Here is a 19,032-nt window from a genome sequence, read left to right as displayed (position 1 = left end):
ACATGTGATTATTTTGCATTCATTGTGCGAAGGTAGTTGCAGTATAACTATTCAGATTTTGGTGAGCAACACTGTAGTTCTATCAATATATCCATTGAAAATGCAGTTCTGGAGTACAAAGAAACTACACAACTATTAAGTCTATGTTTTCCCAAGAAGAAAGAAGTAGCTTTCTGGGATGAGTTGTGAATTTATAATGTAATGAAATGTATATTTTTGGTCTTTTTTAAAAGGATAACCATTGGCTATTTATTTCCACTTAATCAGTGTCAATGAGGAAACCTACAGTTCTACTTTTATAGTTTGTGATGTTTTGCATCTCAGAATTGCTTGAAGTATGGATAGCGAAGGGAAAATGTGAATGGAGTTTTTTTTTTTAAAGAACCTAGGGATTTTGAGCATGAACAAATTTTGGAAAGGTAATCTATAAAACAGAGATTTTGCTGCTTTCGGCATAATTCCAGATGGAAGGAGGCAGGTTAATGGAGAAAAGTTACACACAGAGAGATTTTTGAGTAAGTTTCAGGAAGACCTTTTTAATAAACTGTATGTAACAATGACTCAGTTGTCATGGGACATGTGACTGTGGACATTTTTAAACGGAGGTTAAAACCTGTCAACCATATTTTATAAGGGGAGAGGAAAACCTACATTAAATTAAAACTAAATGGCTATTCGAAATATGAACATCGGTAAATCTAATTTATTTTCTGTTCTCAATCTCATTTGTGAAGTGTGATGCCTGCTGCGGCAGTAGATTGTGTTAAGAATTATATTGATGATTGCGTGCTGACATGAAGTTTAACCCATTCTCTTATTTTAATTGCATTTTTTAATCTATCAGTTCATGTGATTATGTTTGCCTTCTTAGCAATGTTGTGCCTTTTTTTGTAAAAGGAGGGAACATAAAGGGGCTTTTTAGCAAGAAATCATCCATCCTACCAGTATCATAGAATGCCCACTATATGCTAGCATCAGAAGCAAGGGACAAAGTGTCAAAATTCATCATGTTGTGCTACCCTTGCTTCATTTCTTTTATCTCTTGATCTCTGTAGCTCTATAGCCCTGACAACAGATCGTGCTGAAATTAGAAATAAATAGCCAAAGATCACCCTAACAAATGACCAAAAAAAAAAAAATTTCGTTATATCATAGACCAAACTCATTCCACAAAAAAAAAGGACATAAATCAAATAAACACTGTTCTTTGCAAGTTGATTATGGCTGAATTGAGGCTAGTTATAATGTTCTATTGGCTGTTACCTGGGCTCAACCATACTTCTTAACAAGGGTTACACATTTTTGCCTTAGGAACAAGGTCAGCAACATACCTATGCTAGTGTGCTACTAGATGAACTTCCCAAATGAAGTTCCTAATCAAGAAGAAAGTAACAGCAGAAAAGATAGAATAAATGAAAAAATAAGGAATAAGTAGGACTATAAAAGCGAAGTCTATCATTCCTACTTTGTAGCATAGCTAGGTCTTATTTCTTGACCATAGCATATTAATAGATGTACTCTTTTTAATTTTAAATGTTATAATTTTCCTAGGCTGTGTGTTATGGGCATTCTAGTCCATATTTACAAAAAGATACATGAGGTAGCATTGCTCTGGCTTAACATCCTACAGCCTCTTATGTAGCCTGGATATTTCTGTATTTTAATGCTTAATATCTATTTAGGTGGTAAAATATCATCAAAGTTAAATTTTTTCCCTAAACACTATGAATTTTCAGTCATTTCTTCTTGAGAATGACTAACTTGGGCATGTGGACAATAAAAGAACTGGTGTTTCTGTCATTTGTCATGTGGCACTGTTCTCTTTCATGTCTGTGGCTCTTGGCCAACTGCAGCGAAGGCCAGGGCTCAAGATTGTCCCCAGCATTTGAGGCCACATCAGCTGTTTCAGGTTTAAAAACTCCTTTTTCTTGCCTTTAGCGTCTATTTAAAAACTGTCACAGAAACAAAATACCCAGGGAGTTTGCCAAATGAGATGCTTTCCTTGCCCTAGAAATGCTCAGTGAAATGGAGGCTAACTGTGCTTCTGACCCCCAGATATGGAATAAGTATCATGCAAACTAGACTCCATTTTATTTTTTTATTTTTTTATTTTTTTTTTATTTTTTGAGACAGAGTCTCACTTTGTTGCCTGGGCTAGAGTGAGTGCCATGGCGTCAGCCTAGCTCACAGCAACCTCAAACTCCTGGGCTTAAGCGATCCTCCTGCCTCAGCCTTCCGAGTAGCTGGGACTACAGGCATGCGCCACCATGCCCGGCTAATTTATATATATACATATTTTTTTTTTTTTAGTTGTCCAGATAATTTCTTTCTATTTTTAGTAGAGACGGGGTCTCGCTAAGGCTGGTCTCGAACTCCTGACCTCGAGCGATCCACCCGCCTCGGCCTCCCAGAGGGCTAGGATTACAGGTGTGAGCCACCACACCCAGCCGAGACTCCATTTTAGAAATTCGACTTTATACTGCGTCCTTATCCACATATTGAACTTCTAAATCAGTTACTGTGTGCAGGGGATATTTAGGTTTCATTTTAACACATTGACTGCCATACTAAAAAAAAAAAAAAAATTTCCTCTGGAGCCACATTTTTTTATTATGAAAATAGAATAAAAACTTCAAAAACAAAACAATCCTTTCTAATTTAATGGAAAATTTGTTATTTTTTATTGTTATCTGTGCGTGAATTATATGCCACTTGAAAAATAGTTCATAAGGGTAAAAGTAAAGAGATGTGTGAGTTACATATGCTTCACGAGGCCCCGGGCTCAAAACTAGTGTCAGGTAAATATGACTCACATGACAGTTAATGTGTTAAAGTAGTAGTAGCAACTTAATAGAACATGTAAAATAAGCTCTCTCCATACTCAAGGCATTTACGGTGTGTTGAGAACAAGTCTGATAAACATTTTCACCAAAGGATCACAAGAATGGAAAAACAAGCACCACACGTACTTACCATCAAATTGGTACTAACTGATCGACACTTAGGTGCTCACATGGAAGTAATATTCATCGGGTGCCGGGAAGGTGGGAGGGGGGTGGTGGGGATGGGTAAACTCACAACTCATGGGTAAGGAGCATACTGTATGGGGGATGGGAACGCTTGTGGCTCTGGCTTGGGTGAGGCAAAGGCATTATATGTAACCAAAATGTCAGTACCCCCTAAATATCCTGAAATTAAAAAAAATAAAAAAGAAATTTCACCAAGAAGAGTTCTCATGGAATGTTGTTTTTGTGAAAGACAATGAAGTCTGCTGCTTGTGTTAGGGCACCACCTTGTAACATCTGGTAGGGCAACGCCGCCTGAGTGTGAGATTAAAGTCATCCCTCCAGGCTTCTGTGGCACAAGAACTGAAGCAAAGGGAAGATGTAGCAACTCCTAACATGTCTCAGCAGCCACGCCAGCTAAATTGGGGTGAAGGGCGCAGTGTTTTTCAGCCCTCTGCCTTCTGATTGACTATATGGATAAGAAAGTTGTTGGCTAAAACTTTTCAATTCTGTTTAAATTGTAGCCACACTCGTTTAACCCCCTCTGAGGTGGCTGTCAAAAAGGATTTTGATTGCTGGAGCATTTCGTGGAGCTTTTGAGATCTTTTCTCAGTAACTTGGACATCTAGAACAGAATAACAATCATTCATCCTTCTTTATCTGTTTAGTGTAGTGTTTTCAGCCAGTTACAGCTTCACCATGGTTAATCATTCGAACAAAACGTCCTGAAGTGTAATAAGCAATGGCTTGCGTCCCTAAATGTGCAAAAACATCACGTTTATGAGTTATCTCTCTCTTAGGAAGGAGCGGTTTCAACTCTAAATGAAAAAGTGACTGTGAGGTTGTCCACTGTGACCAATATGGGTGCAATTAGGCCCGTGCGCAATTGAAGCTGCTGTTCTCAAAAATGAAATATTGAACTGGGGTCTTCATTGCACATTCAAAGAGATACAAAGGAAAGGGATGGATCTGTATTTCAAATATTGTTGATGCTATTGGCTTAGACATGTTCCCCTTATTGGGTCTGTTTTGCAAGCCTAAATTTGAGCCTGAAGAGTTTCTCCATATAAATGTCTTAAGTATTGCAGTGGCACATCCATCACCGTTTTGCTTTTGAATTACAAAGATAACCTTAAGATATGAGCCTTATACTGGGCAATGTGGTACATACACAGAAAGGGTGAGCCTCCTCAGTGATGAAATCAGCCAATGCCCAAGAGGAAGGTAATAGGCAGAAAGGATAGAGTTGATGAAAAAATTGATTCTTTTCCATTAAACTGTACGTGATGTGTTTTTTATGAAGCAGGCATCAGCTGAAAGAGAAATATTTTTTCGACCAAAAAGAGATTGACGGTGAGGGAGAGGAAAAGTATGTAGGGGATCAGGGGATAAATATGTGTCTTATTCTATTACCATCTCATATAATGAGAAAGCTGAAAAGCATTCCATTGTAGTGACTCCAAATATTTATTTGGATTTGGTGGTATTAAAACCTTTAAATAATGGCTCTTTTTTTTTTTTTAAGTACATGTAGACTTCACACATCATTATTTTCTCAATTCTAAAATGCGTGTTGCTTGTTTTCAGGTTTACCAAAGATGCAGGTCATTAGGAAGTATTCCGGAACACCACCCCCTGCTCTCCATGAGGGACCGCCATTGCACATTCAGGCAGGGGACACGGTTGAGCTTCTGAGAGGAGACGCACACAGCCTGTTTTGGCAGGTACTATGCAAATGACAATTTGTTAGATTTAATGGATGATTTATTACTGCTTAAAGAATAAAGCTCTTGTCTTTAGAAACTGCATGCTTTCGGCTTCAGAAATTATACATGATGTGAGAGAAACATTATTTTTTATTAACCTTCCCCATATTTACCAATGCCAAAGTGGCAGTGAGCATTGGAACACTAGAGAAAAATATTATCAGTGCTATGGGTCATAATTATCATTTTTATTAAAAAATTCATACTCTATCAGAGCATTTTTCCAAACTGAGGACCTGTGGGTATGATCTAATTTGCATGGCTTTAATATATTAACAGTTCATGTTGGGGGAACTACCTAATTAGCTTGCCAGTGGCCATTTTTGACCATATTTGATTTTTGCCTACCCACAGCAATACCTGGGGTATTACTGGGTCTCTGGGCATTATTTTTGAAATATATGAAATGTGAAGAGTAAGTGAGCATGTTGATGTTCGCCGGTGACGAAATCTCTCTTGGCCAGTAAGCCTATATTTGGTTCAAGTATTTCATTAACTGTGGTGAATATGGTATAATGTTAAGATTTGATAAAGATGGATGGTAGAACCCTGCTGTTCATTAGATTATTCTTTGTTTCATGTGTAAGTTAGAAATATTTCCCAAGAAAGTTGAAGAATTTGTTACAAACCTATTGTGCACCGAGGGAAGAGAGAAGGAGGATCAACAGAAAGATTAGCACATGAGCGAAATTTTGTTGCAGGTAAAGAAAGAGAAAGCAGAGGAGGACAATTGCATAATAATCCATTCTGCACATGTGGAAGTGATAGCTATTTTATTTGCTTAAAACTACTTTATTTTCTGCCATCTTGTTACATAAGAATGCCCCTAGATTCAATGTTTCTCTCCGACTGCTATTCAATTGCTATAGCCAATTACTTTTCTAAAGCTCTACTATTCTTCTAAGTATCCTGTTCCTCTCAGACCTCATCCTTTCCAGAAAAGGAAGAGAGAGAATAACAAACTGGAATTCTATGAACTCTTCAGCCCACTCCCACATCTCTCAACCTAACCACAAAACATACCTGTATTTGTAGCCATAAGGTGCCTCTTAGTCAAGACTTACCTTTCTTCTTGGATTTCCTGTCCCATATTTCATCAGCTGGCTCTTGCCCTCTAAATTTTCAACTTTATTCCCTCTACTGTGACTTTTTCTATAGCATATAAACATGCTCAAACACAAATAATACCCTTTTGTCTGGTTATGTCAGGCTCCCTTGTGCTCTCTCACCCTCTTCCTCTCCCACGCCCAAGGATGGGCTTGTTGGGGAAATAGTCTGTGCTCAGGTTCTACCCCTCTGTGTCCTCTTCACAATCCAGTCTCCTGCAGAAACTACTCCTACTTGGATCACTAGTGCCAATTTTTGTAAAAATGGCTTTGAGATATATGATAAACTGTACATATTTTAAGTGTACAATCTGATGAGTTTTAACAAATGCATAGACAAGTGAAACCATCACTACAATCAAGATAATAAGCAAATCCATCAGCCCTAAAAGTTTTTGTGCCCCTTGGAATCCCCCCTTTATGTCCCTCCCTGTTGCCTTGCTGTCCCCCCACGCCAACCCTCAGGCAACCAGTGTTCTGCTTTCAGACTATAGATGAGTTTTCATGGTTTAGAATTTTATATTGTATATCATATATTAATAGTAAATATTTTTTATAGCTTCTTTCATGCAGCGTATCTCCAGATTCAACCATGTTTCTGTATGTAACAATAATTCTTTGTTTTTATTGCTGATTATTACTCCACGTGTGGATATACCACAATTTGTTTATCCGTTAGCCTGTTGATGGACATTCAGGTTGTTACTTGTTTTTGGCTATTACAAATAAAGCTTCTATGAACATTCATATATAATTCTTTGTATGGACACAATGCTTTCATTTTTCTTAGGTAAATACCACGAAGGGAATGGGTCAATCATATGTAAATATCTGTTAAATTTTTTGAGAAATTACCAGGCTGCTTTTCAAAGTGACTGTACCTTTTTACATTTCCATACGTTGTATATGAGACTTCTAAGGTGCTCTATATCCTTGCCAACATTTGGTATGGTCACTCCTTAATTTTATTTATTCTATCAGATAGGAAGTGGTGTCTCATTATAGTTTTGATTTGCATTTCCCTAATGACTAATAACATTGAACATCTTTTAATGTGCTTATTTACCATCCATACACCTTCACTGGGGAAGTGCTTGTTCAAATATTTTGTCAAATTTTTTAACAAGTCATGTGTTTTCTTACTTAGTTTTGAGAATTCCTTATATATTTTGGATACAAATCTTTTATAAAATATATTATTTCCATATATATTTTCCCCTAATCTGTGCCTTGTATTTTTTTAATTTTCTTAGTAATGTTATACATAGATCAGAAATTTTAGTTTTGGTATAGTCCAATTTGTTAATTTGTTCTTTTATGGATCATTCTATGGGTTTAAGTTATCTAGGAAATCTATGTCTATCCCGCAGCTACATTCTCTTTTGTTTTTTTCTAGAAGTTTTATAGTTTTATATTTTACATTTAGGTTTATGATTCATTGTGAGTAATTTTTGTATATGGTACTAATGGTGGGGGGGTTATGTATATGGATACCTAGGTGTGCCAGCATCATTTGTTGAAAAGGCAGTTATTTCTTCACTGGATTACCTTTGCGCTTTTGTAGAAAAGGAGTTGTCCATATATTTGTTAAGTCTTGTTTCTGGATTCTCTGTTTCATTACATCAATCTCTTTCTTCATGTTTATACTGATACAATTTTGTCTTGATTATTGCAGCTAGTAAAAAGTGTTGAAGTCAGACAGTGTTACTCCTCCAAATTTGTTCTTTTCTTTTTTTCAAAGATATTTCGGCTATTCTTGGTCCTTTGTAATTCATAAGAGTTTTAGAATCATTGTGTCAATATTACCAATAAAAGCCTACTGAGATTTTGTTTGGGATTTCATTGAATTATAGATCAATCTGGGAGAATTGACATCCTAACAATATTGAGTCTTCTGATCATTGAACATGCTATCCTTTCCATTTATCTAGGTCTTTAATTTCTCAGCAGTGTTTTATAGTTGTCAGAGTTAAGGTCATACACATCTTTTGTTATATTTATCTGTACTTACATTTCATTTTGATGCTATTATAAGTGATAGTTTTAAAATTTCAATTTCTACTGTTCATTGATGGTATATAGAAATAATAATTGATTTTTGTGTATTGATGTTTTATGCCGTAACGCTTGTTAAACTCACTCACTGGTTCTTGTAGCTTTTCTTTTGTAGATTCCAGCAGATATTTTTTATGTAGACAATCATGTTGATGATGAATACACACAATTTTTGTTCTTCCTTTGCAATCTTTTATTTCTATTTAGCTTGTGGCAATGGCTATAAATGTCCAGTAAAATTTCTAGTAGAAATGTTGAGAGAGTACATCCCTGCTTTATTCTTGATCTTAGAGAGAAAACATTAAGTCCTTTGCCATTAAGTATGATGTTATCTGTAGTTTGTTATAAATGCCCTTTATCAAGTTGAGGATATTTTCTTCTAGTCCTAGTTTCTTGCGAGTTTTTATCAGTAATGGATATTGGATTTTGTCAAATGCTCTTTCTGCATCAATTGAAATGATTGTATCTTTTTTAGTTTATTAATATGGTAAATGTGATTTTCAAACATTAAATCAATCTTGCTTTCTTGAGATAAACTCCAGTTGGCAATGATATATTATCGTTTTTATATATTGTTTTATTTTCCTGTAGTATCTTTATCTGGTTTGGGTAATGATGTAATGCTCAGAGAATGAATTTGGAACTATTTGCTTCTCCTCAATTTTCTGAAAGAGCTTTATAGAATTAGCATTATATCTTCCTGAAGTGTTTTATAGAATTTATCAGGGAAGCTATCTAAGCCTGGAGTTTCCTTAGTAGCAAGGTTTTTTTAAAACTACAAATTCAATTTGTGTAATAAATATAGGGCCATTCATGTTATCTGTTTCTTCTTGAGTGAGTTTTGGTAGTTTTTGTATTTTTCATGGAATTTGTCTACCTTGTCTAAGTTGTCAAATTTAATAGTATGAATTTGTTCATAATATTCCTTCATTATCCTTTTAATATCTATAGAGTCTGTAGTGGTATCTCTCTCTCATTTCTGCCATTGATAATTTGGGTCTTCCCTTTTCCTGGTCAGTCTGACTAGAGGGTCAGAATTTTATGAATTTTATTGATCTTCTCATAGAACCAACTTTTGGTTTTATTGGTTCTATTGTTTTTCTTTCTTTCTATTGATTTCTGCTCCGGTCTTTATTACTTCTTCTCCTTCAGGTTTAATTTTCTTTTCTTTTTCTAGTTTGTAAAGGTAGGGTGTTTGCTTATTGATTTGAGTACTTTCCTTTCTTTTTCTAATACTGGAGGTTAGTACTGTAAACTTCTTTTCTAAGTACTACTGTTGCTACCTCCCCAAAATTTTGGGATGCTGTAAATTTTCATTTTCAGCCAGTCGGTTCAAAATAAAGTTGGTTCCTGACTTACAGTGGTTTGACTTAATGATTTTTTTGATTTTATAATGGTGTGACAATGATAGGCATTCAGTAAAAACCACACCTAGAGTACCCATACAACTATTCTGTTTTTCACTTTTAGTGCAGTATTCAATAAATTATATGAGCTATTCAGCACTTTATTATAAAATAGGGATTGTATCAGATGGTTTTGCCCAGCTGTAGGCTAATGTAAGTGTTCTGAGCATGTTGAAGGTAGGCTAGGCTAAGCTATGATGTTTGGTAGGGTAAGTGTATTAAATGCACTTTCAATTTAGGATATTTTCAACCTGTGATGGGTTTATTGGGATATAACCCCATTTTAAGTCAAGGGGCATCTATATTTTCTAATTGCCCTTTGAATTTCTTCATATGGGTTATTTAGAAGTATATTAATTAGTTTCTAAATATTTAGGGATCTCTCAGACGTATTTCTGTTCTTAATTTCTATTTTAATTCCATGTTATAAGAGAACTAGTTTGTATTACTTGAATCATTTTAAATTTATTAAGAATTATTTTGTGGCCTAGAATATGACCTGTCTTGATAAATGTTCTGCGTATACTTGAAAAGGATGCATATTCTGCTTTTTGGAGGTGTAGTATTCTACAAATGTCAATCACATCATGAGTGGTGACATGACCATCCAATTCGTTTGCCTTCCTACATTCAAGTCTGAAATGTTTGTATATTCTATTTCTTCCTATCACTTGCCCTCTGTGCATATTTTAGTCATCAAATCCTCCTCATTTTATCTCCTAAATGTTCTCAATGCATTTCTTCCTCTCCATCTCCACTGTAGAGTTTCTACTCTTATCAATTCTTACATGACCTTTGAGATTACCTTCTCACTGGTCCCCTCACCTCCAGAATTTGTCTATTACACCCATCCTTCATGCCACTGCAAAATTCAGATGCAATTTCATAATCCCTTGTTAAGGTCTTTCAGACCAGGTGCGGTGGCTCACACCTGTAATCCTAGCACTCTGGGAGGCTGAGGTGGGTGGATCATTTTGAGCTCAGGAGTTCGAGACCAGCCTGAGCAAGAGTGAGACCCCCATCTCTACTAAAAAAAAAAAAAAAAAGAAAGAAAGAAATTAGCTGGACAACTAAAAATATATAGAAAAATTAGCCAGGCATGATGGCGCATGCCTGTAGTCCCAGCTACTCGGGAGGCTGAGGCAGTAGGATTGCTTGAGCCCAGAAGTTTGAGGTTGCTGTGAGCTAGGCTGATGCCACGGCACTCTAGCCTGGGCAAGAGAGTGAGACTCTGTCTCAAAAAAACAAACAAACCAAAAACAGTCTTCCAGTCTTCCTTCTTGCCATACAGAATTCACATTTGTTAGCCCAAATGGAGACATATGTGAACTAGGGGATCTATGTTGCAGTCCCTGCCTATTTCTCTGACTTCAGATCTCACCATTCTCCCACTTGCTGTGTGTCCATCATTCCCGGGCACCAGTACCTACCACTTTATGGCATTTCACTTGGAGCTGCCTCCATGAAATCTTTGCTGCCTGTGATCCTCTTACTCCTACCCCTATTCCCAGGCAGAAGTGGGCAGAATTACCTCTTATTTATTCTTTTCTTGTAATGATAATGACAGCAATGGCACCAACAACTAATGTTCACTATACGTTTTTATGTGCAAGGTAGAGGTCTAAGCATACTTTACTTATATTAATACATGTAATACTAATGAAAATTCTATGAAATTAATTGCTGTTATTATCCTCATTTGATAGACGAGAGAACTGGAGCACTGTGAGGTTGAGTAGCCTGCCCAAAGTCACATAGCTAGTAACTTGGCATAGCTGGGATTGAAACTTAGGAATTCTTGCTAAGTTAAGAGTCCAAGTTCTTAACTACTACACTCTTTCTCCTCTCTTATAGTCATGTTATTTATGTTGAAGCTCATGCTGCCCTGGTAACCCTTATGCTTCCTAAGGACAGGGGACTGTGGCTTTTGTGCCATGTAAGAAGATAGCTGCCTTTATGCTAATTAAAGAAACTGGTTTCATGGGTTCCTTTCACTATCATCAAATTTGTGACAATATTTAAGTTTTGTATTATTTATTATTTCTCGTACTGCTATGGGTTGATAAGGCGGTTTTTGTGCCTCACTTGATGTAGGCTGGGGTGCTGGGGCAGCTGTAAGGTCCAGAATGCCCTCCTCCACTGGGTTGGCAGTTGGTGTTAGCCACTGTCCGGGTAGGAACTCAGTGGAGGCTGCCTGCCATGTTGCCCTCTTCAGTGGCTCCTTAGTCTTCCTCACAGCATGGTGGTCTCAGGGTAGTTAGACTGCTTACTTGGTGGCTCCAAAGAGGGTACAAGAAGAAGTTGCCAGACCTTCTTATTGCCTGAACTGGCACAGAATTATTTTTGCTGCTCTCTGTTGGTTAACACAGGACATGGGCCAGCCCAGATATAAGAGGAGGGGGCTGTACCAATTGAATACCAGGAGGTGTGGTTCACTGGAGGCCACAAAACAACAGTGTACCGCAGACAGAAAACATTTTTGAAGCTGTCTGAGCAGTTCTAAGAATAAACTGATTTTGTAAGCCATTCCCAAGAATACTGAAAGCCAACCAGTTCCTCAGAGAAAGGAATAGGAAATAGCCGAGCCAAGCACAAAATGTTGAAGATGCTGGTGCACATAAGCGGCTCCCGAACTATGGTATGTTTGGGATCACTCTGAAGATTGTGGGTGTAGCCCAGTAGGAATCCTAGAAACATGCACAATGAGGCATTTAGCTTTACAAAGATAATCCTGGACTCACATTTTTCTTAGTTCTCTGTTCCTTTCCACTCTTTTTGTTTGTTTGTTGTTTACTGATACTTTAGATTTATAAAACCTAATTGTTTAGTATCTTTTTAAAAAAAGTCTTCACTATTTTTTCCTATCACATTAGGTTTAGATGGTGCTTTCAATTTTTTTCACGATGTTTTCCAGATCCATTATTTCATTTATTCCTCACAGTACACAGTGTTGAAAGTAGGACAATAATGCAGATCCTATGATAACCAGCCCTTTACTCTTTTGTACTAACTTCTGCTGCCTCCTATTCTTTCTAGACAAAAAGGAGGACATAATTAGTTGTCATTTCTTCTCAGCAGCCTGTAAACATGAGGATTTTTTGATATGGTATTAGAATGGCTATGGAGATGCTCAGGAGAATGATAGCAGAAATGAGAAGCGTGTGTGTATGTCTGTTGTGGGGGGAGTATGTAACGGTTAGGAACAAGTTAGGCTAATGTGGAACAGAGAAAAACAACTAGCACATTTATTTCAGATCAGCAAGTATGTACTGAGTGCCGCCTCTGTGTTCGCCACTCAGCTACAGCTCACACTTCAATTATGAACTCTTGTCTTTAGAAGAGCTGTTACTGCTTGCTGGCAGCCAGTGATATGTTTGAATTTTCAGATATGCTAAAAGTTCATCTAGTGTTTCTGACACGGATGTAACTAACATGAGTCAGAATTGTCTTGTGGATACCTCTAAGCCAGTCAACGGATTTTTATGTAACAAATGCTAGCTTTATTGAAAGGAACCGTGGCAGAGGGAGAAAGCTGGATTCAAGTTATGCGTCTGCAACTAAATAGCTATATGGCTTGGGCCAAGTCACTTAATCACTGTATAGCTTAGTTTCTTCATATTTTACAAGAGGGGGTCTGGACCAGAGCAGTGCTCACAACCCTGGCTGAATCACCGGGTTGGGGTGGGATTGGGGGGGGGGGTTGTAGTAATGTCAACACACAGCACCACTTCCAGAGATTAGGATACAGTTGGCCTAGGGTAAGCCCAGCCATGAGTAGTTCGAAACCTTAGATAAATCTAATGTGAGCTAGGGATTAGATAATCTAATTGGTAAGATTCCATGCTAATTATGACTTTATACCCTTTATACTATTACCAAATAGTGTACTGATTACTATTTGGTAATTGATAGCAACCCAACTTATTAAGCATAGCTTACAAAATAGGTGTTACAATGAACTCAATACTTTGGCTCTGATAGTTACCAAATAAAAGGTACATTTTCAAAGAATTAATATACAATAAAAATATACCATAAAGTTGCCACAAACTTTGTATTGAACTTGCTATGATTGTTTTCTCTAATCCCAAAAGCACTTCAGATCTTACAGTGTCCCAAGGTTGTCGTGATTAAATCAGCCTTGGTTTCAGAGACTGCACGTATGGAAGGTACAGGTAGGAAATTGGGCTGAATCTGCACTTACTCAATGGCATGATCTAGAGTGACATGTTTTCAAAAATTCTGAACAAAAATCTTTCCGCCTTTTTGGGTGTAAATGTGTGAATCATATACTGGCTGATCCTTTGAAGTGATAAGTGTCTTTAGGGGTGATTACAGTGGCTCTGTGGATGTTAATTTGCCAATTTTCATGTTCAAAGAAGACATGTACTTTATGGTTTGCATCCTAAAAATGTGACTCATCCACTGGGTTTTTTTTTAATTGCTTTTGTTTGCTATAGTTTCTAAGTACCTCTTTTTGGTCCTTATCCAGTCTCATTTGGGACATAATTAGCATGAAAGAAGCAAGTTAAGTGTTTTTCTTTCGTGTGCTAGAATTTGGCAAATCACGGCTTATTTTGCTGAGTGTTATTTACTGACTCTGCCATCTACTAGCACTGTGACCTCGAACAGATTACTTACTCTGTGGGCCTAAGTTTTATCATCTGTGAAGTGGAAGTAACAATAATCACTGTGTACAGAATAAAATAATATACAAAGGAGTTCTAGTACGGTACTCATTAAACAATAGCTCTTATTCATCCATCCATCCATTCAGGTACTTATAAAGTGCCTCTTGTGTGTCTGACTCTGTGTTTCATATCGGGAGAACCAGAGACAAGACAACCAGTTTATAACCTTGTGGCCTCAATGATGTAAGGAATGATCCAAGCTCAGCAAGGTGATGTACCTTGTTTCCATTTTGAGTTTTTTGTTAAGGGTTTTTGCAAATCATGTTGTTACAAATATATCTAGAGTTAAACCTATAGATCAAAATGTAGAAAACGTATTGAGATGTTACAATGGCTTTGTATTTGAATTTCAAAAATGTCTTTTGTACTAGCTAGGTGCTTTGGCTGACTTGGAAATTTTCAGGAAGTTATGCTTTCTAAACTGTTTCCTCCTCTGTTTTTTCAAGTGAGTAGCTTCACTCATTAGTGTGGAAAGTCAGATTTTATAGTAGACTGTCATATTTTCTACATAGTTTATGTCCAGAGAGTACAAATTATCAGGACTTTCTTTCTTGGAATAGCTATGAGTCTAGTCTGTGTTATTACTATAACAACAGTAATTTCTAATGCTATTGAATGAGGCTATCTGCATTTTCATTATAACTTCTTTCAAACAATGAATTATCAATTGAGCCGTTCAATCTTTGCATGGAAGGGATTCATTTTGGCAGCTTTTTTCTTTTCTCCTTTGTCTTCTTTTTTTCTTTCTCTTTCCTTGAAAGCTCTATAAAATTGCCTTCAAGTGAAATGAATATAAAATAGGAAATTGGCCATTTAGGATACATTTCCTAGTGCAGGTGTAAGGCATAGTTTTTACTGAGTGTAACAACATACAGAACAATTTTGATCACGTCATCCAACTGATGATGACAAACCTGGTGCTTTTAAGTATTTGTTAAAATTTATGATAATAAAGGCTTCGTAACTCCTGATCACATTCTTCATGCTGCAAGAGATTGTTCATATTAGGAATTTTATTTTCCCAGAAAAGATACAGTTATCGGAGCAAAAGAGAGGGCATGAGAGAAAAACAGGGAAATGTAAAATTAAGCCATGCCATCTATGGTTTCTATTATAATAGAGTGCTTTATATGTGTTTTATTCTTAGAATAAAGCTCGTGAAACAGTGAGGATCCTGTGTATTATATCATGGGGTTTTATTTGCTCCATTGTCATTTATGAATATCCGAATGTTCCACAGGGAGAATTTTGTAAGCTAATTGGAACCAAAAGGCAATTATAAGTAGTAGAACTGTAATCAGTGCCAAAAATAATATATATTTTTACCCACAATGAAAGTTAAATAACCTAGAAAATAGTTGTGATACTTCACACTTATAAATCATGCATCTACATGATCTTCATTCTAAGGAGTGAAAATGTTTTACACACATTTTTGTTAATTCACAAAGATCTCCACAAAGAGGGTAGATGCTACCCTCATTTGGAACTGTGGTTTAAAGGGCCAGATGTATCACTGGTCAATAGGATGGCAGTTATAGAATGAAAATTAGAGTCTCTTCCCGACTTTTGGTCTCCTACTTTAGCTCTATATGTTAGACCATCCTACCTTTGTTTTAGCAGAGTCATTTAATTTTTTTAACACCTCTCAGGAAAACACAGTTTTAAAGGCAACTTGGGCTTTATTGGTAGAAAAATCAGGAAACAAAACATTGCTCTATGTATAAGCTATTGCTTTTTACAATGTTTTGCCTCAGAGAAAGAGTCATATAGGAAAGGATAAAAGGTCAGAAAGCAAGTTGAGCTTAGAGAGAATTTGGGAGAGTCTCGCAAGGAGGCAGCATTCCTAGTCACTATGTCCAGAGGCAAGGGACCTGGGGCATGGTGGCTCTCGCCTTGTCAAGAACTTTTACTTCCCACAGAACTGCTGTGTGCTTGCTATGTTTGGTGTTCCAACAAACACAATCCAGACAAATTTTTTTTTTTTTTTTGCAGATGTATTTTCCTCATTTTAAGCTTAAAAAAAAAAATGAAGGGTTCGATTGGTAAGAACTTTGCCCAGGAGACCTGTTTTCTCGAACCTCCAGTCATTGGTGTGCATTTTACTCTCTGTCTGGATTTTCCTTTTTACCCCCACTCTCTTAGCTAAATCCTTCTTTACAATCAAGGCACAATACTGGGGTCACCTTCTCTGGGGTCTTTTCTGAACCAAAAAGGCTTCTATCATAGCACCCATCATATAGTATTGTAAGAGTCTGTTCATCCTCTTCCTGCCTGGTTAGAGCACTTCAGAAAGGTAAGAAGTATGACTTTCATCTCTTTCTTTGCAGTGCCTAGAATAAAATAGACATTCAGTCCATAGGTCTAGAATATTCAGGGATGCAATTTTTATAATGGTTGTTTTTAAGTTTTCAAATTCATTGTTTATTAAATCAATGTTTGAGTTGATGTTTGAAAGACCATTAAAATATTCATCTTATCAGATTTAAATTTGTCTTTGTTGTCTCAGAATAGTCTTAAAACCATTTAATGTTGTGTCCTCAAATTCCTCATCTATAAAATAGGAATTTTAATTCTTAAATGACTCACAGACATGTGAGAATCACAGGAAGTAAACTTGAAAGAAGATTGAAAAAGAGAAAACATGTACTTCTATGTAATGATTAACGATTTTGAAAGATATGATTCATTTTCCAGAAGTGTGAAAATGATTATCTGTTTTTTTAAGTTTCATCTTCTACATATTTAATGTGGAGAGTCCCAGTGAATTGTCTCATAGAAGACAATTCTGCCCTCCAATTCCTGTACCCAATTCTTGAAGCTTCTTTAATCAGAGATTAAATGTTGTAATTCACAATTAGACATAAAAGTGCAAATGATAAATTCTGAAGGGAATGATTGATTTAAATAAACATCATGGAAAAAAATCATGAGCTCTCTTCTCAGAGCAGGTTTGGATGAGGAAGACCCAGGATTCCCCATGGAGAGTGAAGGGGAGGGGGAGGGAAATGGAGAAATAAGGGCTTACAGAAAACAAACTTTGCCTGGGGAATGTGGGTGAGAACTTAGGTGATCTGTACGATGACAGGTGACCCGACCCGGAAATGCTGAAGAAGGGGGCTGCAGCAGAGTGGAGTGAGCAGATCTTTCCTCCCAGCACCTCTCCCTACAACTTTAGGAGTCAGTCCCTTCAAAAGATTCTTTTCCTTTGTCCTACATTAAAAGGAGACTTCTAATCCTTTCTAGACCACACAAGAATATTAGCTCCAATAGAGTTCTCTAAAGCTATGTGCTTTTCCTTCCTGATCTAAAACTCAAGTGTCAGCCTGTATCATAGTGAGAGGCGAATAAGAACATTAAAGAAGAATCAAATCTCCTTTGTTGAGAAGACTGATTCCTGACACCAAAAGACTCATTGCTTTGGGTTATAAACCAGAGAGTAAACATCCCTGGGAACTGGTAAGTGTTTTTCCCAATTCAGATTCCCACACCACAGGCATTTCTTCATGAAGTCCAAAACTCAGTTTTTATCATGGCAGTGACACCTTTTTTTAAGCAGTGTTGCAGCTTAGTTTCCAGGTGTTCCGCAGTTCCTCTTGGCTTTTCTTCTAAATTGCCTCTCACCACTGATGTTATTGGCCCATCCCTTGTGTAAAATCAGGAGAAGCCAGGGCAGAATTGAAATCGGGGATGTAGGGATGAAAAGCTATGTGAAAAGTGTAGAGGTTTAGTATGTCCTGTAATCATGACACCTTTATTTTGGCAGGTGTTTCCCTCTAAATATTGAGTTAAATCAGGGTCCCTAATTACAGGAAAGGAGAAAAAGGCAGAGCATGACTATAGTAGAACAAAGGAGGCCTTGGGAGAGATGATTATAGAAGATAATAGACATTGGTAAAGGCCTGTAAGAAACATTTTCCCTGGGTGACTGTCAACTGGCTTTGATTGAATAGATCATAAACTGAGTTTGCAGGAATGTTTCCAAGTGTACCGACTGTATTATGGGAACTGGCAAACCTCCTGACAAAGAGGGTGAGGTCCTAAGTTGTTAACTCTCAAGATGGGCATTTTTGATTAATCTTTCTTGTATTTTTCCAATATTTGGTAGAGGGAAAAGTATAGGTTATAATGTACTTAGATGAGGACATTGCCTTCTATTAGAAGTTCAGACACTGAAGTATTATCTCTTTTTTTTTCTGGAGGGTAAAAGATTAACATTTTATAGGAGGAAAGTTCTGAGAAATTCTGTTGTGGTCCTTTCTCCTCCATTGTTTTATTACCATATAAGCTACGTTCTAGAAGTTATTAGAAGTTTGTGTCTATCTTGGAATACTTTCAGAGGGCCATCTATCTGGAGTTACACCTGACATGACTATTGATTTGCTACCACAGGTGGTTTCAATATTGTGTGCACGTGCACATGCCCTTAAGACTTTGGGCAAAATAATTTATCAAATAATAGCATATGTTGAATTTTAATTATTCAGGATAATCTGAATTCCTGAAGAATAAATGAATGAATGTGATTCCTAACAAGTAGACCCTATATACTTTGGAAAACAGATGTCTTCACGCTGAGTTAAAATGAAAGTCATTAAGCAACTGAAATGTCCTTATCTTCTGTAAATAAATGCCATCAGGTTAAATTACTGACACAAACTATCCCTAATTAAGAATTTGTGGATCAAGTATTTTTTTGGCCAACCATAATTGAGTGGAGTACTGTAGGGACTTGGGAAAGGTGCTCATATAATCAGAGAACTTTGATCATAGCAAAGACCTTGGAAATCCTTGAGTCACACACTTTTGTTTCACAGATGAGGATATTAAAGAAAGGTTAATTGACTTACTAAGATCAGAAGGCCAGGATTAGAACCCCAGGCTCTTGACTCCCTAATCATATCAAATTATTACCTCATATGCTTTTTCTAATCTAAAATTCCACAAAAACATAGGAAAATAAAACCAAAGCTAGTTAAGGAAATGGCATTATCTGAAAGAGA

The 19,032-nt window shown here is 36.8% G+C and overlaps 1 protein-coding gene across 1 annotated transcript in view; it reads left to right on the top strand.

Moving 5' to 3' along the window:
- Window positions 1-19,032, top strand: part of VAV3 (vav guanine nucleotide exchange factor 3) — a 357,886-nt gene that overhangs the window by 290,015 nt on the left and 48,839 nt on the right. The window contains exon 20 of the mRNA XM_045546671.1: window positions 4,593-4,729. Coding sequence (XP_045402627.1) covers window positions 4,593-4,729 — 137 coding nt within the window. The remainder of the gene's footprint in view (window positions 1-4,592; window positions 4,730-19,032) is intronic.

The sequence above is a fragment of the Lemur catta genome, chromosome 3, assembly GCF_020740605.2.
Source record: "Lemur catta isolate mLemCat1 chromosome 3, mLemCat1.pri, whole genome shotgun sequence".
Taxonomy (NCBI): domain Eukaryota; kingdom Metazoa; phylum Chordata; class Mammalia; order Primates; family Lemuridae; genus Lemur; species Lemur catta.
The sequence above is the reverse complement of the archived record's forward strand: the minus strand, read 5'-3'. Positions and strand labels throughout refer to the sequence as shown.